The 27,923-nt window shown below is 50.3% G+C and overlaps 1 protein-coding gene across 1 annotated transcript; it reads right to left on the bottom strand.

Moving 5' to 3' along the window:
* Positions 1-1,978: 1,978 nt before the first annotated feature.
* SLC34A2 (solute carrier family 34 member 2) lies at positions 1,979-27,298 on the bottom strand. The gene is made up of 13 exons (XM_045550468.1): positions 27,193-27,298; positions 16,731-16,845; positions 16,500-16,634; positions 15,338-15,466; positions 13,478-13,621; positions 12,205-12,316; positions 10,157-10,352; positions 9,356-9,451; positions 8,488-8,608; positions 7,204-7,371; positions 6,029-6,145; positions 5,808-5,932; positions 1,979-4,760 (listed from the first exon to the last, which is right to left on the bottom strand). The coding sequence occupies exons 1-13, from the start codon at positions 27,295-27,297 to the stop codon at positions 4,128-4,130; spliced, it is 2,196 nt and encodes a 731-aa protein (XP_045406424.1). The 5' UTR covers position 27,298; the 3' UTR covers positions 1,979-4,127.
* Positions 27,299-27,923: the final 625 nt, after the last annotated feature.

Raw genomic sequence — 27,923 nt, 5'->3', positions numbered from 1 at the left:
GGAAGAAAAGGAAAGAGAAAGGAAGGAAAAAGAGAAAGAGAAAGAGACAGTGAGAGAAAGGAAGGGAAGGAGAGAGGGAAGGAGAGAGAGAGAAAGAAGAGAGAGGAGGGAGAGAGGAAGTAAGGGAAAGAAAGGAAAAGAAAGAAGAGAGAGAAACTAAAAGGTTATTTAGACACTTTGGAGCAATTGAGGAAAAACATTTATAGGTATATGATGAAAACAATTAAAGAAAGAAAACAATGGTGCACTATTTAGTTCTGCAGTTTATCACATTTATATGAAAATGATAATGTAAATATTGACTATTGGTTTGGAGACTGGGTGGTTAGTAGTGGCGGTGTGGTGAGAGCTAAACCCCAAACAGGTCCATGGCCGCATTAAGAAAAAGCCACTAAAATCATGTAATAACCATGCAGCAAAATACCAGAAGAAAGCACTATAGGAAGTGGTAAGGATCCCTTCTAGGGGGGCGGATAGGAGTTGGGGAGGACGGAGCACATGGCAATGCTGTTTGTTATAAACTCTCTAGAGCTATTTGATTTCCAACCTTGACAAAAATAAGCCTTTTACAACAACACTCTCGACTGCTATTGGTTGGGACTAGAACGTGAGCCTCTCTCCAGAGGGCAGAGCAACGGTTTGTTTCTGAAATGCTGAGTGTTCTTTGCATCTTGTCCTCCTATGGCTTCTAACCCCGGTGCTCAGATCACCCCCAGGTGGCACGACGCCTGTCCAGCTCATCCCCATAATAAATCCAAGGCCAGTGCTGACCTGTTTCTTCCGTTGACAGCAGCCTTCTTGACTTGGCATTTCACTTGGGAAACACTCAAAGGAAGAAAACTGCAAACAAGCGTGGGAAGTGTATCTTGTACCACTGCCATGCATGCTCATGCCCTGTATTTTGAGGCATAACCATATGCCAGGCGCTTACAGTAAACCCACCCTGGGCTAAATATTTACATACATTACTGCGTTTTCATAGTCATAGGAAGACAAGTGTTACTGTCCCATATTCCAGATGAAGAAATGGATATTGAGAAAGTAGCTGAGAGAGCCAAGAGTGGAACCCGGCTCTGCAAGTGACCCCAAGGACAAATTCACCATTGCTCCGCAATCCTAACTCGGCCCTAAGCACAGCTGGCCTGAAAAGAGGTGCTACCAGCTTACAGTCCGTCTGCAAATATTTATTAAAATCAACTCTTCCTTAACATGTTATTCTTCTGTCTAGCATGGCGTGTAGGCAGGCCACTGGCGGCACCAAAAGGCCATACTTTGCATTCAAATCAGAACATTCTTCTAATGTAGCAAAAAGGCAACGGCATTCCAAAAAACAAGGCCCTCTAAGGAGCCCTACCCTGTCTTTTCTCATTCATGTATCTTCCCTCTATTAGCCAACCACTTAGGTTGAGAATGATGATATGGGAAGAAAGAATGATCCATAGTTTATTTTCCTTTTTGTTCTTTATTCATCAATAAGGTAGAGAGTATTGGTGAAATGTGCACATAAAGAAGTGAAATCGGACTGGGGGGTGGTGGCTCACGCCTGTAATCCTAGCACTTTTGGGAGACCAAGGCAGGATTGCTTGAGGTCAGGAGTTCAAGACTAGTCTGAGTAAGAGCGAGACCCCCATCTCTACAAAAAATAGAAAAATTAGCCGGGCACGGTGGCGTGTGCCTGTAGTCCCAGCTACCAGGGAGGGTGAGGCAGGACGATTGCTTGAGCCCAGGAGTTTGAGGTTGCAGTGAGCTATGATGACGCCACTGCACTCTAGCCAGGGTGATAGAGACCCTGTCTTAAAATAGTTGAAATCAAAACTGAATTAGTTTTGTGCCGTGTTCCCACTGTTCTGGTAGGAACAAAATACACGTACGAGCTACAAAATAAGAGTTATATAATTTCAATGATTCCACCTACGAGTTTAAAGCTCTTGTTTGCATTTAAAGCTGGCGTTGCAAAATATAAAGATGAGATGTCAAATTCATAGTGATAATTTTGACTTTACTTCGAACAGCATTCAATAGCAAATTCCCATGACAAGTCAAGAGAGAAACTGAAAGAAAGGACAGCGTTGCACTTCTACTACTATACACTTCTCCCTGGCTTTTTGAGCAAGGGGCCCCCAAATTACGTAGCTGATCCTGGTGAAGGGTCGTGCTGCTAAGTGAGAGAAAAGACCTCACGTTTTTAGGACGTAGACCCAATGAGGTCCCTATTTCCCTGCAACTGAAAGCAACACACTCCTTCTGGGGTGTGATTATCTTTATTTCTCCCTTCCCACAACCAGTAAAAAAATACAATCAACGCAAGTACAAGGATTCAATTTGTAAAAATCATCGGAGTGCAAACATGGCCACAGCCCCTGCCCGGGTTTAACTTACATATTTACAGAGTGTGTGGCGAGGGCATGGCCACGGAGGCGTATCTCAAAGGCAGTATTACAAAATATACACAGGTGGTCTTCCTTTACATTTCATAGAAGAACCCTGACTTATTTCTAAATGACAGCACTATAAGCACAAATCACCTGATCATTTACTATATAACTTAGGTAAAATGCTGTACAGGTGCGTGACTATAAATATAAAGTATAAATGGCTCTGTTTGGGAAATGATATATACATCAGGGGGGGAGGGGTCCAGGGAGGGCTCAGTCTGGTGTCCCAACCTGTTAAGAAGACGGGGAAGTTGGCAAGGGAGGCGGGAGGGGACGGGGACGGGGTCATGGAGCGTGGCGGCACCAACTGCTCTGTCCTCAATAAGGTGGAAGCCGCTGGCCCTGGCTGGGGGGAATCGGGGTGGTTGGGCGTCAGTAGCAGTGGTGTGACTAAGACAGGGGGCTCTAGAAGGCACAGAGAAGGCATCTGGGATGAGCAGGAGCAAGGGCAAGCAGGAGCATGCCCTTTGACTCGTGGGCATATGCACTCGATCACACTGGAAGGTCCCTGGGCAGGCCACCGGCCCTGGCTTCCTCCCCTGAGAGAAGTCTGGAGATTTGCAGGCACAGAAAGGGCAGGAAACCAAAGCTCTTCTATGGGAAAACGGAAAGACGTTTGGAAAGAGATTCCAGTGGATGGCTGAATGGAAGGAAGGAAGCTGACCACCATGTCTGACCTATAAAGTCGTGTTGCAGGGAAGGGAGGAGGCAGGGAGGGTGTGGAACTGCTCGGCCCACAGGCGCGGCCTGGGATTCCAGGTGAGCGGTGCGTGGGAAGGGCTTAGAGAACTTGCGGATCTTACCCTAAAAGCTCCAAGAGGGGTGATTTTGACCTGACCAAGCAAGCGTTAGTCAATATGGCTTCTATAGTAGCCAAATTAAGAATTTGGATAACTGTCTCCCCAAATGCTAACCATTCCCTGTCCCCGTCCTCCGTCTGTCCAGCTCAGGACCAGGATCCTCCTCTGTCTCTTAGGAAGACAGCAGGTGAGCCAAGTGGATCCTGAGCCTCTCTCTCTGTGGCTCAGGTGTGGCTTCCATCCTGGAAACCTGAGGACAGATGCTGCAGGTGGACTGACTGGACTAATATACCTGCCCAGGTAAGGAAACCCTGACAGGGAATTGGAGGGCATTGGGAAGTGGGAAAGGCCCACACCAAGTTTCCAAACAATTACACTATGTCCCCTAACCCAGGCCGATCTGGGGCAAGGATGTCGGGGGCAGCCGCTGTTGGTTGAAGCCAAACTTTGATAAAGAGAGAGGCCTGAGCTATGTGCAAGTACACACTCATATATCCACATACACACTCAGATATCCACCTTTCAGAACCTGCCGTATATTCCTCCCTGGGCCTTTTCCTTCTTTAGAGGATGATTTAAGTTTGAAACACAGGTCCTACGGACCAACCCAGTTATGTGCAGGAGCAGACGTGATCATCCGTCCAGCCAAGTTCACTGTCTAATTCTCCCTCAGTCTTGTTTTATGCCCTCCTGGGAGTGGAACGCCAAGGGACTAGAGGCTGAGATAAACCGACCTGCGGGCTGATATACTGGGCCAACGGGATTGAGTTAGGACTGGTGCCAACTCCGCTCAGTGGGGGCCAGATCCCCCGGAGGTGGTGGAAGGTGCACAGAACGGGGAGCGAGCGGAGCTTGCAGGACCCGAGGTCCTTCCCCCACCCCTGGGCTGCCCCTACAAGGCCGTGCTGCTGGAGACGACCTTTGGGCCCGGGGCGCTGGCTTGGGCCTCGACCTCTTCCTGGGGCTCTCTGCTCATGGCTTCGTTATCAAAGGCCTTGGGGGCCTTGACGGGGATGCCCTGCGCCTCCCGCCCCTCCTCCAGGTCCTGGCAGCACTTGCAGCAGCGGCAGCACTTGCAGCAGCCGCACACGAGGCAGCACACGCGGCAGCACACGCGGCAGCAGCAGCAGCAGCGCCTCTGGCAGAGGCTGGTGACAGAGGAGATGAGGTTGTCCCAGGGCTTCAGCGAGCGCATCCACAGGGGCAGGAAGTTCCAGTTCTGCAGCTTCCTGGGCAGGACGCGGGGGCAGCGCGACTGCAGGAGCCTGAGGCACACCACCAGGAGGATGATGAAGAGGATCGGCACCCCCACGCCCACCAGCACCGGCCAGCCGGCCAGCGAGAGGCCGAACACCGACAGCGGCGTCAGGAAGAAGAAGAAGATGAGGTAGAAGACGGCGAACCAGCGGTACTTTGCCGAGATGTTGCCCAGGCCTTTGGCCAGGCGGATGGGCAGGCGGGTGAACGGGATCGGGTACCACAGCAAGATGCCCGAGATGTTGAAGAAAAAGTGGCACAGCGCGATCTGCAAGGCAAGAGGGTGCACGGGTTAGGGGTCTACTGCCTGGGTAGGGTGGGGTGGGGTCGGGCCAGCTAGCAGGTTCCCATAGCAGGGCCTCGGCCCTTCTGTGTCTTTGTGGCTCAGCCCAGGGGGACCTGCATTACCTGAGGACCTACTAGGGGTCCAGGAGGAGGGCAGGGAGGGCAGGGGCAGACCGGGCTGAACCACAGCTCAGTGTTCAAGGGCCTGCCACCCTTTAGGCCCAGTCTAACAAGGGATATGCCCACTGCTGCCCAGGGTCTTGGCAGAGCCGTTAAGAGCAGGTGGGGCAGAAAGAAAAGCTTATAGGGTCACTGCTTCCTTGGCTCAAAAGTCCATTCTAAACAGGGTAGCGAGAAGGGAAGGATGGCTCCAGCTCCTAAAAAATAAAAGCAGCAGCAAGTATGTCTAGAGTGTTTGCTACATGCAGGGTACTTTACATGGATTTTTCAGTCCTCAGAAACACCCTACAAAGTGGCAGCCATCATTCCTTGACATACGAGAGGATGGGGGCACCGTGTGGTTAAGCTGTTTCCCCAAAGTGACACAGGCCGGGGGTGGTAGAGGTGTGATTCAAATCCCGGTACTGGTGTTGAGGTTAGGTCACTTGTCAAAGGTCACTTGGTGTACAAATGGTGGGATAAGGATTCAAATCCCAAAGGTCTTATCCAAAGTGACCTTGTTGAGCCGGGCAAGGCAGGTCCCCCTGATTCTTTTTGAAATGCCAGGCCCAGGCAGAGCTCCCCAAGGGAGTGGTGAGAAGATGGGAGGTGACGTCTGTGCCACCCCACCTTTACTGAAGCAACAGCCAGTGTGCAGGTCTAACTGCCTCTCTCAGGAGTGGTGGCTTTGACTGTTCCCATACTGAGCTGCTCAGATCTGTCTCCCTGTGGCTTCTCCTTCACATCTTAGTTCCATCGTTTGGACACGACAGGGAAATGGCTGGCTCTTGTTAGAAACTGGTTTGCAAGACCACCGATGGGGTTGGTTCCCACCCGCAGGCAGCCCCTGCCCCGTGCAGCACGTCCTGACCTGGAGTGAACTCCTCAACGTACTGCCTGGGCTGGCTAAGGCAGCCAGGATGGCGGTGGTGGTGGTGCCGATGTTGGAGCCCAGCGTGAGTGGATATGCCCTCTCAATGCTTATCACACCGAGACCTGCAGGAAAAACACAAGACACATGGCATCGGCCACAAGGGATGACAAGAAATGGCAGTGGATGCCAGAGGATGAAGCCAGGGAGAAGAAACTCACCGATTAGCGGTGTCATGGCAGATGTGAAGACAGAGCTGCTCTGCACGATGAAGGTCATGCCTGCCCCCACGATGATGGCCAGGTAGCCAGTCACCCAGGCAAAGGGAAAGGGGAAATCTGGAAGACAAAAGGAGAAGAGATCTCAATCCCTCTGGGGAAGGTATAGGATAGAGGTGCAGCTGGCACCTCCGAGGACCCCGGGACTGGGGCTGGGCTAGAGCGTGAGGTTGTGTAGGCACCTCCCCACTCCATACGTGGTCTGAGATTGCACATTGGATTTTTAGAATCCAGTCTTTCATCCTGCATATCCAGATGGTGAAACCAAGGATGTGGGTGAGTGTTAGGAGGACAAAAGTGCAGATTCCCTGGAGGTCAGGTTAGAAACAGGGAATCCACTCTCCTACAAAGCACTAAGAGTGCTTAGCCCTCACTTCCTCCCCTGCTCTGGTCTCCCATCACTGCACACCTTCCTCCTTCGTTCCCACCTTAAGGAGCATCGAGAAAACGCAGCAGCTTGGAACAACCCTACCAAGCCAGTTCCCTGCCCCACGGGCACGACATCAGTGCTGCACACCCAACAGGCCCCGAAAGTTGCTCAGCTCGCCCTCAAAACAACCCAGGAGGCAGATTTTCTTGGCCGTATCACAGGGTGCTGGTATCATTGTCTTGGGGTGCTCTCGCGGGGCAGGACGCCATGCTTGGCGGGAGCTGCTCCTGGCCAGTGGGGTCTCCTTGGCTGACTCAGGATGCTGATATATTTATCCAGAACCACACTGCCTTCCATAGAGTGGAAGGAAGTGGGGACAAGAATGGACACCTCTCATCCTCTTCCTAAGGGGTCCTGACAGACCCAGGAAAGTCCTAGGCATTTGGACAACCTGCCAGGAAGTGCTCTGGACAACCTGACTCTTGGCAGTCTGGCTCTTGGGCTGCTTCTCAGGACCTTGCCAACACGCAGCAGAAGCTTGTGCTGCTCCCCAGGTCCCACTTAGGACACCAAGAAAAACTTCCAGCGTGAATCACACCTTAACTTCTACAGCTGATCAGATCTGACAGAGAAACTCCATGCAGAAGCCCCTGCGAGATGGGAATCTAAGGATCCCTCCCGCCCCCAGTGACCACCCATCAAGGTGATGCCATCCCTCCAGGCCCAGAATTGGGGGCAGTGCACCTACCAGTGTTGAGAGTCTTCTTAATGACGGCGGCGACCTGCCCTTTGAGCACGGAGCCCAGGAGCTTGACAATCATGATCAGGCAGCCGCAGAGGACCAGCAGGGAGACTATGAGCAGAATGATGCCCACAGCAAAGTCCGGGAGGTTGAAATTCACAAAGATATGCTGGCCTGAGAGATCATGCAGAACCTCGTCAGGAGGGTAGAGCCACCGCAGCTACAGATTGTGGTTTCATTCCCCAACATCCTTCTCTTTCCTACTGATAGATCTTGTCATTAGCTCAACGCATGGCAGCCCAAAGGAAAGATGGGCCTTCCCATCTCCTTTGCAGCTAAGTGTAGCCCCTGAGACTATGTTCTGGCCAGTGGGAGCTTATGAGGCTGGATGATGAAGCGAGGTCCTTAAAATCGCACAACTAGTCAGGGGCAGACCCAGGCATCCAGCCCAGTTCTTCTACCTCTAAAGCCCACGCTGTTTTTTCTTCAGGATACTTTCAAGGTGTTTGAGCAGTAGGATGGGGAAATCAGAGTAAAGCATATTGCTAATTGTAAAACAAATCTCTTGTTTTTCAAAGTCCTAGTGTGTCCCTATGATAATTCCAGCAAGCCCTGGTTATATTAATTAAGGCATTACACCTAGAACACGGGCGGTGATAAGTTCTACTGGGTAAAGTATACCTGGAGTATCAAGGTATACTGCTCAGAATTAACATCAGGAAGGTGGGGAGGGAGAGAGAAGCAGATACACACAAAAGAGTATATAAGGAATAATTAGAAGAACTAAGGATGTCTGGGTTGGAAAAGATTCCAGGAGCAAAATTATGGCTTCTTAAAAGAATCAGAGCATCATGTAGGTTCACTGCTTTGTTCAGTGCCACAGCCCAGTGCCTTGAATGGGGCCTGCTGTACTCACTGTATCTGTTGAATGTATCTGTTCTGTATGGGTCCCACACCTTCCTTCAAATCTGGCTGTCACCTCCCTGGAGTTGTTGAGAAAGGGACATTGAGGCACACGGAGGGAGTATTCTGGAATCTGTTGAGTTCTAAGGTGGTATGGACTTGCCAGAGGAACTGGGCTTCAAGTCCTGGTTCTGCCTTTTCCTACAGGACCTTGGGCCTGTCCCCTCGGTCCCTGTGAAAGCATGCTGCCCGTTGCCTGATGTAGGGCAGGTGCTCAGTGACTCTCACTGTCCTTTTCTTTCACTACCGGGGCCCCACACAGATAAGAAACACCATCCGGCACCCCAGTCACCCGCCCCGGAGGGCAATCTGGTGAGTTCCACTCACAGTTAGCAATGTTCTCCGTGTAGGTCACATTCTTTATGGTCCATGTGCTGACACCATCTGTCCAACAGAGCGAAGGGGAGGTGCAGTTCTCAGGTGAAGGGACAGTGACATTCATCTGAGTCTGGATGACAAACATGACAAATGTCCACAACAATGAGGGGGGGGAGGAGGGCAATGAGGGGGGAGACACCATACACACTGGTGTGTGCAGTGGCTCCACCGTAACGTTTCTTTTCTCTCTGGGGACTTGTTATTCAGCTTTATTAGACAGCTCTTAAAACATCTGGGGACAAATAAAATCAGCCTTCACTATTCAAAAACATCTAGTGTTTATATTTAGTCTTAGTCTGCAGCACTCCACAAAAATCAAAGATACACATGCACCCTAGAAGGAAGGGCGAGCTCCAGCCCCAGGGCAGAGGAGGCTGGCTAGATTCCCTGATACAGGAGGGCAGGAGTGCTGTGGGCTTTCCAAAGAGAAACACTCTGGAAAAGTCTGGAAAGTGAGAGATGCCACCTGATGCCAGCACTTGTAGGGTGTGATGGACTATTTCCATGGTTCCCTCCAAAAATGGGAACAGAGAGGTAGCCAGGAATAAGCCTTCTCCAAGAGACGTGAAAACAGGATAAGGCAGGAACAATGTCTCCACAGGGTGGAATGGGGCAAGGGGACTCTGTCTGTCCTATTGTTTAAGCATAGCCAGCATTCAAGGACTCATTTCCTAAAGGAATCTCACTGGCCAGTTTTGGTTTTCTGGTGCCACCCATTTTTCTTTCCCTTGACTTACTTGCTCACATTGAATGCAAGATTTTGCTCAAAGTTCGGATGCAAGGGTTTACCTGCACACCAATATTCTTGGACACTCACCACGTTGGTAAAAGTTTTGCACCATATCTTGATCAGACTCTTGTTTTTGGCTGCTTCATCATTCATTGCAATTTGGTTGATAACTTGTTTATCCAGCTGAGGAAACCAACAGACAGAAAACAGTCAAGTCAGTTTGTCCTCAGCAATCATTTGGGACAGAAATGCAGGGGGTTGAGGTGAGAGGGGCTCCTGCAAAGGTGAATGGGACCCACTCCACCTGCACTGCCACGGTGGAGCATGGTACCTAGACCTTAACAGGTGCATGGTAGATGAATGAATGATTGTATGAACACAGGCACTGCTGTCTAGGAGGCAGGCAGAAGATATTTTCTGGATGACTGAATGACAGAAAACCAGAAGGTAAAAGTGAATGCACAAGGTCCCCGATGGCCCTATTTCCCCAAGGCAACACCCACAAAGCCATCTTTCATTTTGATCGTGCGGACAGGCCCGGTGAGCAGGTTGGTGAGATGGCTCCTGGCAGGAAAGGGAAGTGTCCTTCCTGTTGGCCAGGAGTAGGGTAACACTTGATCATGAGTGAGCCCACTGGTGTTGAGGACAGTAGTGGGAACGAAGTGGTCCCAAGTGTCCAATTGTAAGAAGCACCCCATCCCAATAAAGAGATGCATCACTGGATGTCAAGGAAACAAGGCCAATCACGCTGTCAAGTGTCCCTGAAGGTCTGCTCCCTCGCCACAGAGTAGTGTCTATAGACCCTGTCTACCTCTATCAGCGCAGAGGGGTGGGAGATGGAGTGGACAGGAAGCTGGTGCCTTTCCTTCTCTGAAGGAGCCGGGGTACCTGGATAATGAGCTTTGTGAAGGGGTCTGTGATGACTTTCAGAAGTGCTGGGGCATCTTCTCCATTCTTGAAGTGGAAGCTGTCTACCACGAGGTTGGTCAGGATCTCCAGGTAATGGGTGGCAGCCTCCAGGGGCAAGAGCACGAGCACGGAGAGCCAGTTGAAGAAGTCGTGGACAGTGGCTCCCGCAAAAGCCCTGCAGAGACGGGACCCCAACTGCCAGATTAGTCAGCGAGTGAGTGGGCATCAGTGGAGGTGGATCATTACCTGTGTCATCTACCACCATCTGCTAGGGTCAGCCATGTGGGCACACATGTGTACAGTCTCATCTTTGTTCTCTCGCAGCAATCCCCAAAGTGGGTGCCATTACTATTCCCATTTGACAGATGCAGAACCCAAGGGGAGCAAGCAGGTTACGTCTGGAATAATTAGCTCAGTAACTGCTGTTTCAAAGAATTGCATCTCTTCGGTGGGGCGAGGTGGCACATGCCTGTAATCCCAGCACTTTGGGAGGCTGAGGAGGGAGGATCTCTTGAGGTCAGGAGTTCCAGACCAGCTTGGGCAACATAGTGAGACCCTGTCACTACCAAAATAAAAATTAGCTAAGCACAGTGTCGAGTGCCTCTAGTCATAGCTACACAGGAGGTTGAGGCAGGAGGATTGCTTGAGTTTGAGGCTGTAGTAAGCTACGATGACGCCACTGCACTCTAGCCCAGGGGACAGAGCAACACCCTGTCTCAAAAAAAAAAAAAAAAAAAAGAAAGAAAGAAAAAAAAAGATTACTTTGGAATCACGTGTATTGAAGGTAACCTTTTGGACGGGTGGGAATCTGTCTGAAGGTAACCATCAAAGTCCTCTATGCAAATGAATTCTTAACCTTTTTTTTAAGATCTCGAGAGTCTGATGAAACACATGAATAGTCTCCACAGGAAACAAGGCTAATATATACCACACTTTGCATCTACCTGAGGAGGCCCAAAGATTCCTCCTATCTCCAGATTAAGAAACTCTGCTTGAGATTTTTTCCCCCATTCAACGAAAAAGGTTTCCTTTAAAAAAATCTGCATGTCAAAAGATACCCTAAACCAACAGAATGTGGGATGGGAACAGATAGACAAAGCTAATAAACGTGGGGAAATGCTTAACTTCACTAGTAACAAAAGACATTTGCAATGTATTTACTTATCACATGAATTTTCACTCATCACAATAGCTAATATTTATTTTTTAAAGTATTTGTATTCTTCCTGGAGAGGGTGATTTAAGACACTTTCAAACACTGCTGATGTCGTGTAAAATGACACAAATATTTGTTAGTAGTTTGTCAAAGTGTTTTTAGAGCCGTATGTTAGAGTAATTATTGTTCCAGGAAGGTAAGGGGCCTGCCTGAGCCTCAGGGTGATCACATCACATAGGCACGCTGGGAACTGCTTCCGTATTTTAATAAACTCTGGAAAGAGCCCATCACAGAAGAGAAGAGGCCAGGAAATGTACCTAATTTTCACATTAATCTTTTTGGAAAGAGTTTCCAATAGTCAATCTGCTCTATTTTCAGATTTTATGCATCCACAACAACTACATTTTGCTTTTTATTGATATGTGAGTGAGAACAAAGAAAAAAATGGCGCAGGTTGAACTGGCCAAAAGTGGAAGTTGTAATAAGTTAGTTGTAATTATTTATGGCTAAGCGAAACAATAAATCCTACCCTAACTTGCTTTGTTTCAACTCCACCACCCAACAGGTGGATTTCTGGCTCTGACTACGTGCCAGGCGCTTTGCTAGACACCTACATACAAGCGTGTGTTTGATCCTGAAGACAGCACAGTGGTGACAGATACTATTATCCCTGCTCTGCAGATCAGGGAGCTGGGTTTAATCTACTGGGAAGTACGTGATTCAATCCTAGCTGTATCCCCTGTGGCTAGTTCTAGGCGCTCGGGAGTGAGCGTGACAAGCATGTTCTCAGCAGCTAGTTACAGGCAGTTACAACAGCATGGCCAAACCCGGTGGGCCTGATCGAGCACAGGCTGGTTTCTGAGCCTCCTACCTTCTGAACTCGCTCCGCTCTCCCACCTGCATGAGCGCCACGATGGTGTTGGTGATCGAGGTCCCAATGTTGGCGCCCATGATAATGGGGATGGCAGCCCGCACGGTCAGCACTAGAGGGTGGAAAAGAGCCATTAGCAAGTCTGGGAAGGCAGCCTGGCCTCGTTCCCGCATGGCCCAAGGCAGGCTGGATTCATTCATGCTAGTAATCCCCTAAAGCAGCAGTTCTTATCCTCTCTGGGGTCATGCACCTCACTGTGATAAAAGCTAGGGTGTGTCACCATAGAAATATGCATGTGTGCAAAAAAAAAATTCCTGCACGCAATTTCAGGGAATCTATAGACTCCTTAAAGCCTTGGTTTCCATTGTCCTCAGTTTACAAGTGCCTGTCTAAATTCCCCTCCCCATCCTATCACAGAGGTAAGGTCAGCTTGAAGGAGACCAGGAAGCGGCCAATATTTCAGGACTTAGGTGGATGAGTTCCAGGGCTCATATGTACAGTTGAGTCAGTTGTACACAGCACAGAGTCTCATCTTTAAGGAAATGTCATTTACCTGCCAGACATTAGACACCTGTTTATTCATTAGTCTAATTCCTGGCAGTATAATTCTTTTTCTAATAAAATGGGTATATTGCCACAATTCTCTGACATACACAAGTAAAATATTTTGAAGATGAAATATCTTTTTCTAATTTAACCCAGAAGAGTCTAGTTAATTTTTTTCTAAAATGTTGGTTTGGGTTGAAAAATATTCAGTTCAAACTGGTCCACTTCAGAGGGTCTATCCAACCTACCTGGAGCAAGGATCAGGCAGGTACAAGTTTGAGTGCTACCTCTCCAAGCTCAGTGTCCCAAATCCCAAGTGCTACGTGATTAGATGTCTTTATTCTTCGTACTGACAGTGGCCCTGTCCCAGAGACCCTCCTGCAATGATGCAAATGTTCTCTGTCTACTTTGTACAATATGGCAGCTGCCAGCCACATGTGGCCCTTGAGCACTGGGAATGCAGCTAGTGCAACGGAAGGACTGAATTTTATATATTTTAAATTTAAATCAATTAAGGTTCAATAAAATTAAATAGCCACATATGGCCAATGGCTACTAGGCTGGACAGCACAGTTCTAGAAAATTCAGAACTGAGTCCTCAAGCATCAGGGTCCATTTCCAGATCCAGCCAGATGGAAACAGGAAGCTGCCTGGGGGCCAGAGTGGAACACAGCGTAGCTGGGCCAGACAGGAAGACAGCGGCACAGCAGAGTGAATCCGGACTCACGCGAGGAGGCCACCATGCTGACGATGATGGACGTGGAGGTGCTGGAGCTCTGCACCAGGACGGTCACCAGCACCCCGATCACCAGCCCCGCCACAGGGTTGGTCATGACAGAGCTGTTGCTAAAGAACTCTCCGGCCACCTTTCCTGAAAAAACAAACCGATGGCCACGTGACTGGGGAGGTCAGGTGGGAGCTGAGGAAACAGAAGCCCCATCGAGGCCAGCTGGCTGCAGGCTGGGGAGCCTGGCCCCCTGTCCTGCTGCTGTCCTCGTGCTTCTGCCCAGTGCGGCCTCTCTGATCTCCTCCCCTGCCCACCATCAGCCTCTGGCGCCTCTTAAGCCTTCACCCTGCACCCTCGCCTCCTTCAACCTCTCCCTACATCAGCAAGCCCTTCTCCAGCCTTCTGTGACCATGAACCTGGCCTCAACTCTGTACTGGGCCCAGCGGGAGCCAGTGAGCCACTTGCTGCCCTCATTCCTCTGCCTCTGGGATATATTCCCAATTCAGAAGATTTATCCTCCAGCAGTGAATCTTCTCCATCCCCCCAGCCCAAGCCCCAGCCTCTGAGACCATCCATCCCTTCTCCAATCCATCCATAAAGAAGACCGAGGCCCAGAGAACACACACGACTTGTCTGAGATGGCCGGAGAGCAAAGTCCCTTGCTCACACTGCCATGGACCAGGAGGCCCAGAAGCAGTGTCCAGAAAGTCAGTTTGCCCCTCAGGCCCCACCCGGAGCACCCACTCTCTCCCCAACTCTTCCAGGTCACACAGATGGGTTCTCAAGAGAGGCTCAAGGGGGTGCAGAAATCTATGGACTTTTGTGTCACCCAGATATGAGACTGAATCCCAGCACGCTAATTCCCAGCTGTGAATCTCAGGGCCAGTCAGGGATCTCTGACCACAGTCCTCTCCGCTATAAATGGGAAGGCTTTGGGAAGGAGCGCTGGTGAGAGGCTGCTGGAAAAGCTCACACTCAGGAGGCACTCAGAGTGCTGCCTTTGCTGTGGTCACCCACGGCAGTCCAAAAGTGAGCACGCACATGGTGACCTCACTTCTGGGGACCACTCACTGCATAGGCACACTCAGTCCTGAGAGATGTGCAGGCAACTGCAATGGATGCAGAGTCCCCCAGTCTGGGGACCCCTGTCCGTCCCCCAGCAAGGGCCCAGCTTTGATTTCTGAACTTGCTTTGGCTTGAGAGTGCTCTCTTACTCCATAAACCCCTCCGTTGGGGAGGGGCCCAAAGACAGCAGAACCCCCTCAGATAAGGCTTATGTCAAACAGCATCCTGCCTGGGGCGTGTGGACAAATGGCTTGGAATAGGCTCCAGCCCTGCCTCCTGGCCTAGGCCACCTGAGCCGAGGCCTCCATTTTCTCTTCTATAAAACGAGAGACATAGGCCGGGCGCGGTGGCTCACGCCTGTAATCCTAGCACTCTGGGAGGCCAAAGCGGGAGGATCGCCTGAGGTCAGGAGTTTGAGACCAGCCTGAGCAAGAGCAAGACCCGGTCTCTACAAAAAATAGAAAAATTAGCCAGGTGTGGTGGCGCACACTTGTAGTCCCAGCTACTCAGGAGGCTGAGGCAGTAGGATCACTTGAGCCCAGGAGTTTGAGGTTGCTGTGAGCTACGATGTCACCACTGCGCTCTACCCAGGGTGATGGAGTGAGAGACTCTGTCTCAAAAATTAATTAATTAAAAAAATGGGAGACATAGACTTCATAAGATGATCCGAGGTGGGCTCCAGTCCTAAAACACTCCAGGGGGCTGCAGCTGGAGGAGGCTTTGCTGACTTATTCCCTGAACCAAATTCAGTCACAAGACCCCTCAGCCCCCGACCCCTGCACCTTCCATCCCTACCTCCAACCAGCTGGAACGCACTGCTGAGGACGTCCAAGGAGCACACGAACAAGTAGAGAAACCCCAGGAGCAAAAGGAATTTCCCAATCCCTTGGAAGACACAGATGATCTTCCCTTTGGTGTCTCTCTCTGTGGGGGAAGCGGAGAAAAAGGCATGAAGGCTTTTAGTGTCTGAAACACTGAGATTTGGCAACGAGTTCAGAAGTCCCCCCACCTCCCCGCCCACCCTGGAGGCTGCGAGCTCTTCTCCCTAGTGAGGCTCAGAGCCAGACGCATCCACTGCTGCGGTTCTCAAAGCAGTTACCACTGTGGCCCATTTTAGCTGAAACCCCTGGTGAAGTGTCTCTAAAGGGTCTGCAAGTGGGAGGAGGGGCTCACTGTGGTCTGGGACACAGAAAAACAAATGAGGCTCCTTGCTCGGCTGAACCGCAGTGTCACTGAGCGCGGCAGTTGAGAGCGCTGGCCACCTGCTAAGTGCAGGGTCAGAGATAATGGCTCTCCAAAGCACCTTCTGAACAGCAGAGTATTTTCTAGAATATGGCTGCACAATAGCAATCACAACCTCAATTTGTGGAGGGCTTGGGCCCACAGACATCCTGAGATGCTGCGTCCTTGACTGCTGTTTTCTCCACTTACTTTCATCTTTTTTTTTTTCTTTTTTCTTATTTCTTAATCACGTTCCATCATCCTGAACCACTTACTTTCAGAACAGTTCTCTCCACCTCCCTCTCCTTCCCCTGCCACCTCCTGTCCCCTTCTTGCTTTCTGGTGCACACACAGACCTCGGGCCCTACACACACGTGGGAGAGAAGGGAGCGTTTGCTGCACTCCGGCTGTTCTGTGTACTGTGTTTGGGTGAGGGCACCCCTCCCAGGAGCTCTGTGAGAGCAGGGTCTTGTCTGTAGAGCACTGTATCCACGGCACTGCCCCCGAACCTGAAACCTGGTCTGCCTTGGTTATAACCCAGAGCTGGCGCATTTGTTGAAAGAAAGCACAAGAGTCCCCAATAACTACATTGTTCTGTGACTCTAAACCTCAAACATGGGGCTGGCATCCCTTGCCACGATGACTAGAGATGTCCCAGGGTGACAGGAAGGAAGTGATATGGCGTATGGCGAACATGCGGTTCCCCTCCCACCTGCCCTGGCTGGCCTCACTTTACCTGACCACTTGATCCCAGTGTCCCGAAGCTCAGGCAGGTCCCAGGGGTCATTCACCTCTGTGGGTTCCTCTATCAGCGTCGCCATGGAGTAGGATGGCAGAAGTTCAATCTTGGTGACAGGGGTCTTGGTGTCATCTGCCCAAACAAACAACAAAAGCCATTAAGAGTCAGACCTGAGACTCCCCGGGTCCTTGAGGGAGGCCGGACTAGGATGGGGCGAGAGGCACTTACTTTTGTCGGTCTCTTTGCCTTTGTCACCAGTGGGGGGCTGCTGACCCGTGGCCTCTTCGATGTACTCACTGGGCTCGGGCTGAGCATTTTCCAACTCAGGCCAAGGAGCCATGTTCTGTGGAGGGGAAAGCAGCTTAAAGAAGCAGCCGTGGAAAGAAGGTGTGCCCGGGTGCCATAGGGGAGAGAAGCTTGGGTCGCAAACCTTCTACTCAGGGGAGTGAAAGGAAGGGCAAGGGGCCATGCCTAAGCCTCCCGAGCGTGGGAGTCTTGCATGCCCATGCCACATTCACTCTTCCGTGGTTCTCCCTCACCACTCACCAAGCTGTCACTAACGCAAACCACCAAGGTAAGTCAACTGCAAATCTACGCAAAACCTCCTCCAGTGGACTCAACATACACGTACGACTTAATATATGTGCTCCTATACATCCTACCTGCCTTACCTACCACCAGGCTATTGTTAAAAAGCATGACTCACTGGACCTGGTTTAAAATCCAGCAGTGCTACTTCTGAGTGGGTGTGTGTAGGCCTGAGCATAAAGGGTCAGTTTCCCGTCTATAAAAAGGCAAAAATTCTTTGTATAATACCTTGCAGGGTTATGAGATTAAAGGTGACATGAGATTAATGGTGAGATTAAAGGTCTTGAAAGTGACTGCCATCAAGCAGGCATCCCATAAATGGTAGCAATTATTACTATTACTGTGCCATGCTGCCTGGATTAATGACCCTTTGTTAGAACCACATTCTTTCTAGCCTGCTGTAAAGATCTTGTAACCCATTTTCCCCACAAAGCCTTTCTCAGTTACGTGGCTCTGGACACACTTGACAGTCCAGTTCTGGCACTCCTTGCGCTCTGACACGCATGAGACAAAGCAGTCCAAAGGACTGGAACAAGCAATTCCCAGAAAAATAAATACAAATGCCTAAATACCTATTAAAAAATAAGAGTCCAGCCTCATTAGCAATCTAAGATATGCAAGTTAAAACAGTGACAAATTATCAAAGAAGCACACACACACACACAAAACAATTTAAAGTATGATATGCTATGCTGGAGAAGATGTTGTGAGATAAGCACTGCTGGAAGCTCTGGAGAACAATTGGCAAAATGTCTCAAGTTCCTTACATTTATCATGCATCTTTGATCCAGTAATTCCACTTCTAGGAATTAGGAATCTTTGCTCTCAGAACATCAGAAACACCTGACTTGCTCTAATCACCTCTTCCAAGAGGGCGTTCTAGAACTGAGTCTGACTCCTTTCCTCTTTTTCTTAAATCAGCCTATTTCCTGTCCACCAGAATGCAGGCCCTACAACAAAGGGGGCTTTGTCTCGTTCATCACTACATCCTGGCACATTTACAATGCACAACAAATATTTATTGATAAAATGAATGTGATATAGACCAAAAAGACATTTGCTGCTATCATTTATAGAGTTGAGAGATTAAAAAATAGGGAAATTATCACTCTAACTGTGGTACATCTAGGCAGCGTGATAGCAGGCCATTAAAAAGGTCACAGTGACTCAGTGAAAACACAGGAAAATACTCTAGATAAACTGAATAAAAAGCACTTTTTTTGTCCCGTTCACAGCACTATCTCAACAAGACCCAGAAACATCCTGTGGGGTTCAGAGTGGGCAGTGGGACTATAGGGGGTATTTTTCTGCCCAAATTTCCAAATTCTTAAAAGATTGTTTTAAAAAAGATGCAGCTCACTCCTCCCATCGGCAAAGGTGAGGTGGCTCGGGGACAGCTATGTTGTTTCTGTTCTTCACACTGACAAAGCTGGAGGTTAACACGGCCGAGTCTGTGAGTTCCCCTCATGGGGGGCTTCCAGGAAGTCGCTAAACCCAGGAAGCCTTCGCGGACGGCCCGGCACAGCCCAGGGCCCGGCGCCGGCTTCCGCGATGGCCGGGCCGTCCTGCGGCCACTGCTGTCCACGCAGTCGCAGAGCAGGCCTCTGAGTTCAGTTTAATGAGCGCTCAGCGCACCAGGCCTTACTATGCTTTGAGCAAAATGCTGGAAGCTGCCCGTGCAGCGGCCCCACAGCCACTCAAAGGGAGGCGCTATTATTCTCCCCATTACACAGACGAAGAAACTCAGGCACGAGGGGACTAAGTATCTTGGCAGAGCCTTGAGCCCAGGTCCGCTGGAATCCAGTCTTCTCCCCGGTGGCGGGGCGGGGCGGTGGGGCTGCGTCCTAGTCTCCTGCCTCCTGCAGTCGCTGTGCCTGTCCTCAATGAAAAGCCAGGTTTTTAGAGCCGGGGCAAGGGCTGCTGCTCTCAGGGCCTGCCGGGTGGGCGTGCTGAGCAGTGGGGCCCGGCCCGGCAGAAGGCTGCAGCCGGCTGGCTGGGGAGGAGAGGCCAAGGATGAGCTGGGCAAACGCCAGCCCCAGCTCAGGGCTGCCACGCGGCGAACCAGCCCGCCGGCCCCTTCGTTTGCAACAGCGCAGAGGTTAAAAAGAACACAGGTGGGCCCCAGGTCTTTGGTGACTACCTTTGTGACTCTCCCAATACAGGGATCCTTAAAAAGAGGAACTGACAATTCTGGAACTCTCAATTTCAATCAGGCGCTATGCTGAGGGCTTTACTTACCGTAGAGGTTCGACACCACGCTCCAGCTCTGCCCCCGACACACTGTAACCTTGGGTGAGCCACTTGACTGTTCTTTGCCTCAGTTTCCTATAAGTAAATGAGGTTTCTAACAGCGCCTACCTCCCTTAAATGAGCTAATTTCCATAATGTGCTTACAACAGTAATCTACTAAATGAATTGATTTATATCACCACTCTTAGCAACTCTATGGGGGGTTAGTGTTTCTCCCAATTTACAGATGGCAAAGCTGAGGCCCTCAGAGGGGTCGAAGCTGCTTGACCCAAGGCCACAGCCACGGACTCGAGAGTTTCTTTGACCCCAGAGTCTCTGCTTGCCTCGCAATGACTACGAGACCTGGAGCACATGAAGATCCATCCTGCCGTGTATCGTGTGGACACACCTGAGTGAATGAATGAATGAATGAATGGCAGAAAGGAGTGAGTCATGTGTTAATAGCATCAAAACTGAGATGCTTCTGATAGAAAGTCTCAACACCAGGCAACGGGGGACGGTGCTTCACTCTGGAGGATGGAGCAGTGTCCCACTCACTATATACAGAAGCCAGGGGAGAAGAAGGGGGGGTCCATGATCTGGGTCTCAAAGCAGCACCTCCTGCCTCAGATACTAGCACACAAGCGCTGGACCTGCACTCAGACCTCAAGGCCTCTGTTCTTCGTGTTCATGGGCGATTTACAACGGCTATCAAGTCAAGTGCACCCTAACTTAAACCTAGCTCATCGTTTCCTCGTCACCCCAAACATTTCCCTTCATGGTACTTTCCGGTTTGTGATTCCTGCCATCATCATCCCAGAACCCCAAAGTCATTTCTAATGTCCCCAAGTCCAAGTAGCACCAAACCCATTGGTTCTTCCCCAGGAACATTTCATGGCTCTCTTATCTCTAGTTTCTGGTACCACCTCCCTTGCCTGGGCCTCAGCAACCCCTGCCTAGACTAACTCAGCAGGCTGTTTAACTGGTTGGAGCCCCAGTCTCCCCAAAGGTTGGCTTTCCTAACACACAGCTGTGGAGTGGATGTCATCTGACTCCCCATCTTTGATAGCTCACTGCTCCCCAAATGATCCCTCTCCTCCAATCACACGTCCCTAAAATTGGGACCCTGAACACTCCAAGAGTCCCACCTCTGCCCCTGCACAGGCAACGCCCCCTTTACAAGGTCCTCCTCGAATCCTTCCTCCCACTCCCTGGGCTCAGCCTAAGCCCTCTCTGATCCTGCCCTTCTCCACGCTCCTAGCACGTGCCACCTGCCTGACTCACCTGGCACTCCTCCATCACACGAACACCGTGACATTGCTGGATTGATTTCTAATGACAAATGCTATTTCATGAGCATCAAAGAGTGCCAGGTGCTGTGCTGGTGCCTGACATATATTATGTCATTCAAGCTTTATGCAAGAAACGGATTGTGATCATGCCAATTTGGAAATAGGGAAACTGGGAGCCCAAAGAAATGAAGCAACTCCTTCAAAGTCATCCAGTAGGTGAGTGACAGAGCCAGTTTTCAAACACAGCTCTACCCGTCAGTGAGGCTGGAGCCCTTCTCCTCAGTACCCTCAGCTATGACACACACATGACTTGTCTTCCTGGAGAGCTGATTTTACTCAGATAATTGGGGGAAGGTAATATTAAGTAATTTGACTGAGATGATTTACATTTGAGATATGATACTTACATGGAGCAAGTTGTTTCTTAACCTGAGCACGTTGGCATTTGGGGCTGGGTAATTCTGTGTTGTGAGGGACTGTCCTGTGCACTGAGGGATATTGACCAGCAGCTCTGGCCTCTGCTAACCAGAGGCCAGAAGCATCCCCACACCTCTCATTCTGAAAATCAAAAACGTCTCCAGACATTGCTAAATCGCTTATGGGCTGAGAACTACTGTTCCAGAGGTTAAGAGACTGGACTTCTTAGATTCCAACTGCCTGGGTTCAAGTCTCAGCTTTGCCATTTACTATGTGACTTTTGGGCTATTTCCTCTGCTTCTCTGTCTCAGTTTCCCCATATGCAAAATGAGGACACAACACCTACGAAGGAAAGGTCTCAGAACAGTGCCTGGCACATTGTAAATTTTATGTGATTATCGGTTATCATACTAAAGCTAGCATGGCTATATTATGGCGTGGAATGTAACATTTACATAAATTAAAAATTTTCATGAGAGTGCATACCTGTAGCCCTAGCTACTCAGGAGGCTGAGGAAGGAGGATTGCTTGACCCCAAGAGTTTGAGGTTACAGGGAGCTTTGATTGTGCCACTGCACTGCAGCCTGGGCCACAGAGTAAGACTCTGTCTCTAAAAATTAATTAATTAATTAATTAAAAATTTTAAAAACAGGACACCAAAAAATTGCTTTGAGCTGCCCAGGGCTACCCACTGAACTCTGGGTTCATATACCTGGCCCTCTCTTTGGGGGCACTTTGGAGGAAAAATTTGAATATTATTGTGATGTCTTAATTCTTTCTTTCTCTTATAATCTTAAATTCTAGGATTGTTTTCCTGTCTCTTATGCACGTTTATACTCCCTTCCCAACTAGAACTCAAATTCTTAGAGGGCAAGAACCATCTGTTATGCTTTTTCTTCCATTGCCCCAGAGGCTATACACAGTAGGCATTTTCTGTTTTTTAACGGAGACATCAACGTACGTAAGGGTTCACTGCAGGAATGTGCTGGGCCCATGTTGGTCATGACTGGGAATCAACTCCAGCCGGGCTCTTACTGATAGGTGGTAGTCCCCCAACACCATAAACAAGTTGGCTGGCCAAGATCTGGTGGATGGAGCTGCTGTATTGAAACACTGCCATTAGGGTGTCACACACCCCATCAGGGAAACTCTTAGCAGCAGCAAAATTTAAAAAGGACTTTGCTTATTATTTAAATTAAGTTTTCTGTGACTGGATTTCTTCCATGACTTATCAGAATCATTGTCTTTCAAGGGTTGAACCAAAAGTGTCTAGTGAATACAGAAACAAACATCTCCACGGTCCAACTTCCAAGTAGTTTATAAAATACTACAAGCAATGGATGGACGCCCATTTGCACCGAACTGTGCAAGAGGGACGAGGACACAGTGGCCAGGGACCCAACCAGCTGTAATGCCTGGAATGCCTACTCTGCACGAGGCCTGTGCTGGCTCCAGTCACCTCCACAGCCTCATTTACTGTTAGTGCCACCAAAAAGCAAAGGCAAACTTCTACTGAATGGCTCTCTTTCTCCTTCTTGGAAGTCTTTCTTTTCCCTGTTCCGAGTTCAACCATTTGTCACAAGTTTCCTCTTTACAAACACTTCCCTGATGAAGCAATCACTGATTTCTCCCCACTCAGTACTTCATTCTTTTGGTCACTCATGGACTCCACCGTCACCTGTGGGCGTTTCCTGTGCTGATATTGGCAGATAAGGAACGAAGCCGCAGATTCACACACTGGGGACGGTCCCCTCTCGGGCAGGCAGCCAGGCGACAGAACTGTCCAACTCACTCCAGAGCTCTCTGAAATTGCCAGTCACTCCCTTCCTGACCCTCTCCACCCCCACAGCTCTTGGAACTTAGGAAGTGGGGAAATGTAGGGCACCTGGCTGCCACCCAACCACCACACTCCAGAGCTCGGGCACGGTCTCCATGCAGCTGGCCTGCCATCCAGCAAAGCCCCAGCTCCCTGCGGCGTGACAGAGAGTCCCCCTGCAGAGAGGCTGCTGCTGTGGCTCTGGAGCTCCGGAATAAAGGGAAGACCTGCAGCAAATGCCCCGGTCAACCCTGGGACTAGGCAACCATTCAAGGACTTCTCCAGGTCCCCACAATTGCCAACTCTGAAGATGCCACAGTGCCTGGCACACAGCACCAAGAGAGCGCTGCATGCGGGGCGAGGGCTGGCTCCTCGCAGGCCTGAGTCTCTGAGCCTCAGCTTCATCAACTCAAAAATGAGGACAAAACCATCTCCCTCACTGAGCTGTTGCGGGGACTAATTCATTAATAAGTGTAGGTGAGGCCCGAGCACAGCGCCTGGCAGAGTAAATACTCAGAGCTTTTGAAATGCATTGCATCACGAGCCATGAATGGCTACACTGCGCTTTGCCCTAGACCACAAGCTCTTCATGTGTGGTGCTCAGCGTGGTAGTAGACCCTCGGTAAATATTTGTTCCATAAAGGAATCCGAAGCTTGTGAGAGAAAGCTGCTAACGTTTTGTTTTGTGATTTGTTTTGTGATAGGGGAGTGTTCTGTGTGGTTTGTGACCTCATTAAATCTTATAACAAGGAAGGAGTTTTTCCTTCCAGCATACTGGAAAATAATCTGAGGCGCAGAGAAATTAAGGAACTTGCCTGGAGTCCCACAGTACCTGGGGATGGTGTTAGGATTTGGACCCAGGACTGCTGGCTCCAAAGCCAGATGCTTTTCCATAGACCTCACAGCCAGGGGCAAAGGGAGGAAGAATCCTCCAGCCCCCATCAAAACCTCAGGGCACCAAGGGGCGTTGGGTCCAGGCTCAGTGAGGGCTCTGGCTGTTTCTGGGAGAGCTGGCTGGGTTGGCCTGTCTGCAGGAGTCACTTCTGCCTAGTCATTCAGACGGCTGGGAATGCCAGCCACGAATGCTGTAATGACAGGTTGCTGGGTTCCCACAGAGGCTCCAGGCATACCAGGGGCCTGGATTCAGCCTATCCCAAGCCTTTTTAGGAGTCTCAGCTGTGCAGGGGAGGTGGCACTGAATGGGGCATGCAGAGGATGTAGCACAAATCTGAGTCCCCTCTTCCCAGGAATGAGGCAGACACTGAACCTGCTTCCTGGGGGAGGAGGCTTGGGCACTGCAGGGGTCCCTGGAGCCCTTGGCCCCTCCAAAGACTTTCTCCCACCCCCATAGTCCTGAGGCAGCTGTTGCCTGCTGTGTCTTCTCCCTGCCTCCCCACGGGGCACACCCCAGCACATTCTTGCCACCTGCCAGAAGCAGCAGAGAAGGGAAAAGTCATCCATCTGGCATCTTTGTTCTAATGCCCAGGAAGGAGATCAGGCCCCCGGGTCCCGAGTGACCACACTTCTGCTCCCCTGCTCCCTGCACTGGCCTCTGCAATCGAGCTGCCTGTGCACCTGACCCTCTCGGTCCCACTTCCTGCACCACATGGGCACCAACTGTCAAAGGGAGCTCTTATTCTCATGTGAGGGCCAAGGAGAAGAAACTTCTTGGTTCATCTTTGTTGGACTTAGGAAGCAGGGGAATGTAGGGCACCTGGCAGTCACCCAACCCCTACATTTGCATTGTTTGGGCTTCTCCAACTGGGACCTGCTCAGAGAACCAGCAGCCCAAGGCCACCTGAAGAGCTGGGGAGAGGACCAGGGCAGTGGGCCTGTGGAGGGACCAGGACACACACATGCTTTCCAGCCTGCTGGTGGCCTCCACAAGCACAGGGAGGATGACCACTGTATCCCCAGCACACAGGATAGTGTCTGGCACACAGTAGCCACCGAATGTTTGAGAGCTTTGTACCAGGCACTGTTGTAAGTCCTGTACACAAATTTTAACTCACTTAATCTTGTAAGCACTTTATGTATCCATGTAAATATGTAAAGTATTTATCCTTCGGTGCCAACATTACCCTCGTTATCCTCATAAAGGGGGAAACTGAGGCACGGGAAAATTTAATTGCTTAAAGTCACATGACACCACACCTTCAGAGACAATTCAAACTCATGCAGTTCAATGCTCAGTATGCCCAAGAAATTTTCTTGTGCTTTGAAAGAAGGACCTAAGATTTCAACACCTCCCCCCACAAGAGGGTGATAGCTACATTTCTTTAGCTTCCTTCAGCCATCACAAGGAAAGATAATCTCCTAAGGACATGGCGGTGGTAGTGATGGAAGGGAGGAGGAGTGTCAGAAACAGAGGAGACAAGGAAGCAATTGGCCTAGGACTCACATTAATAGATGGTTTTAGTTTAGACATTTTTTTGGTAGATATGGGGTCTCACTATGTTACCCAGGCAGGTATTGAACTCCTAGCCTTCCAGGGATCCTCCTGCCTCAAACTCCCAAGTGCAGGGATTACAGGCATGAGCCACATGCCCAGCCATAGTTTAGACTTTTGATGAAATGTACTAATTCTTTTTTTAAAAAAAATTATTCTACCACTTTAAATTTGGGCCCTATTACCAAACTATATCCTCACTGTGCACCTTCAATTTGTATTTATGACATTTTAAAATAAATCCTGTAATTAATTTGCAACTCTGTCAACTATTTGGCATTGTATTGGGGGGTGTTAAAGGGGTTAAATTTGTAAATATAAACATCTTAAACATATTGCAATCTTTTCATGGCCCTCTTTTCACGCTTTTGCATTTTTTAATCCACTGAGATGAATTAATTCTCTGGGATGTCCAAACTGCTCCCCACTGGCACCCCCATTCTGGGGGTGTGGCTGAGGATGGCGGGGTGGAAGATGGTTGAAAATGGTATTAAAATCCAGTTTATTCCAAATCACTCCAATCCTGAGAGGCTGTTTTCTTCATTAAATTGAGTTCAGGCTATTTTTATGTCCACTTTATGTCTAACAGTAATAACCCAGATGCCCACGCTCATGCCAGTGGGGACTTGTCTCAATGAGATGGTTGAGTGATTTGGGGAGGGTTTTTGGGGAGAGGGCAACTTGTCCAAACCTTTTACAAAGCATGCCCTTCTTGCCACCCATTCCAAAGTTACAAAAAGAGAAAAGATCGTTATTAGCTGGCACGGGACAAACAATTCAGTCTTAATCTGAAACAATGGTCTCTTCTACAGACACAGCTTTTCCGAGAACACCCAACACAGAACAAATGAAAGGACTGCAAGCACAGGAGGGAAGGGAAAAAAGACAAAGGAGGGCTGGAGCAACCCGGCCTCCGACAGACGTTTCCTGGTGAACCCAAACAGGGAGAAGAGGGGATTCTAAGTGCTGAAATCCACAAGCTGCCTCCATGTAACCAAAATGTTTGAGAAAGCTACCTCCTCAGCAAGCAAAACTAGACATTCCAACTCTCTGCACCACAGCGACTGTCACCTGGGGCAGGTGTCTGCCCCAGGGAACCTGAATTAACTCCATACCAGGCACCCCCTTCTTTCTGGCCTGAAGATGCTCTGTCCCCCCAACCACCAAGTGCACCTCCCCCTGTACATCATCTCCCCAGACCCACCCCTGGTACCCTCTGGCTGTGAAAGCAGAGAAACTGTGGGCTCTGTTCTCCCCAGACTTTGCTGATGGCCACCTGCCCTAATGGGAACAGCAAACTCGGACTGTCTCTTAGTCACTTTAGATAAACGACTCCGCAAACAAGCACCGTAGCACGTGGAAGTCACACTGGGGGTGGGGGGCGCATCGCATCACAGGGCAGCCACAACAAACCTAGAATTTTCATGTCAGGAAAGACCCTGAGATGGTCCCATTCCCCGTTCTTGTAAAGAGGGAGAAACTGCAGCCCAGACGCACACAGGGACCTGCAAGAAGTCAGACTGCTAGTTAGTGACTCAGCCAAAAGGAGCCCAGTGGTCCTGACTCCGAGGTGGCACCTTCTAGCCCTGGGCCTTGGTCTCCAAACCACGACTCTCCAGACATCTGTCATTTTAGACTCCCCTGCTGTGCCTGACTAGTAACACCGTCAGTAGTAACTAGAGCGATAGAAGTTGTAGTAACAGCAAGAGCAGTCCCCTTAAGAGCAAACAATCTGACAATTTCGGAAAGGTATATATTTACTTATTTTTTCTCTTCTACAGCCCAAAGCTAGCCAAGTTCCTTGAGGTCAGCATGGAGGGCTATTGAAAGGAATTAAGTGAATTAGAAGTAAATGGAGGTTCTTGAAAGAGCGAGAGGAGAGGCGGCGGCGATACTCACCCGCGCTCGCTCTGCAGGTGCGGGAGCGGCGGCGCCAGGTGGAGCGCGGCGCGGCGGGTATATATGGCGAAGGTGTTGCGCAAAGCGGCCGCCGGCCGCTGTCATCACGCCCCTCGCACATTCCAGGACCGCCTGCCGCCGCCGCCGGGGCACTGCCTACCTGCCTGCTTAATGAGCCCATCGTGACCTCGCCCGCTGCGCGGAGGAAGGACCGGCGGCCGGCGGGGCTGCGGGGAGAGAGCCCAGGGTCCCCAGACCCGAGCGGCCCCGCGCCCAGTCGGCGCCCCGCACGCCCTGGCTCTGGCTGGCGCGCACCTGCCCCGCCCAGCCCCGGCTGCAGCGGGCGATCCCAGCAAGCAGGGGCTAGCTGGGCTCCCTGTCCCCTGCCTCCTTCTCCCCCGAACCTGAATCTTCTAAGGTCAGAGACGTAGAGACACAGATAAAAAAGCCAGTTGCAAACTCAGGGATAAATCCTTCCAAAACAAAGCCAGGATTGTTCGGCCTTATCAGTCTTTGAGGAGCTTTCTGCCCTGGGAGTCGACTCCGCAGTTAGCACTTGGCAAGCTGGGCTCCGGGGCTGCCATGGGAAAGCGCTGGATTATCCAGGCTGGGCTCGGGGAAGGGGCTGCTTTCGCCACTGTCTCCTGAGCTTGTGCCAGGTTTGGCAAACCTGGGCGTTTATTTTGCATCTTGCTCTGCGCTGTGTGCCCCTGTGTGTGCCTACGTCTTTC

The sequence above is a fragment of the Lemur catta genome, chromosome 4 (genome assembly GCF_020740605.2).
Source record: "Lemur catta isolate mLemCat1 chromosome 4, mLemCat1.pri, whole genome shotgun sequence".
In the NCBI taxonomy this organism is placed as follows: Eukaryota; Metazoa; Chordata; class Mammalia; order Primates; family Lemuridae; genus Lemur; species Lemur catta.
This window is presented reverse-complemented; position numbering and strand designations above follow the sequence as displayed.

Coding starts and splice junctions, on each gene's coding strand:
- SLC34A2 (XM_045550468.1), bottom strand. CDS start 27,297: ATGACAGCGGCCGGCGGCCGCTTTGCGCAACACCTTCGCCATATATAC. Junction 6,146..7,203: donor TAAGAAGACTCTCAACACTG/GTAGGTGCACTG, acceptor TTTGTCTTCCAG/ATTTCCCCTTTCCCTTTGCC. Junction 4,761..5,807: donor CGTTGAGGAGTTCACTCCAG/GTCAGGACGTGC, acceptor CTTGCCTTGCAG/ATCGCGCTGTGCCACTTTTT.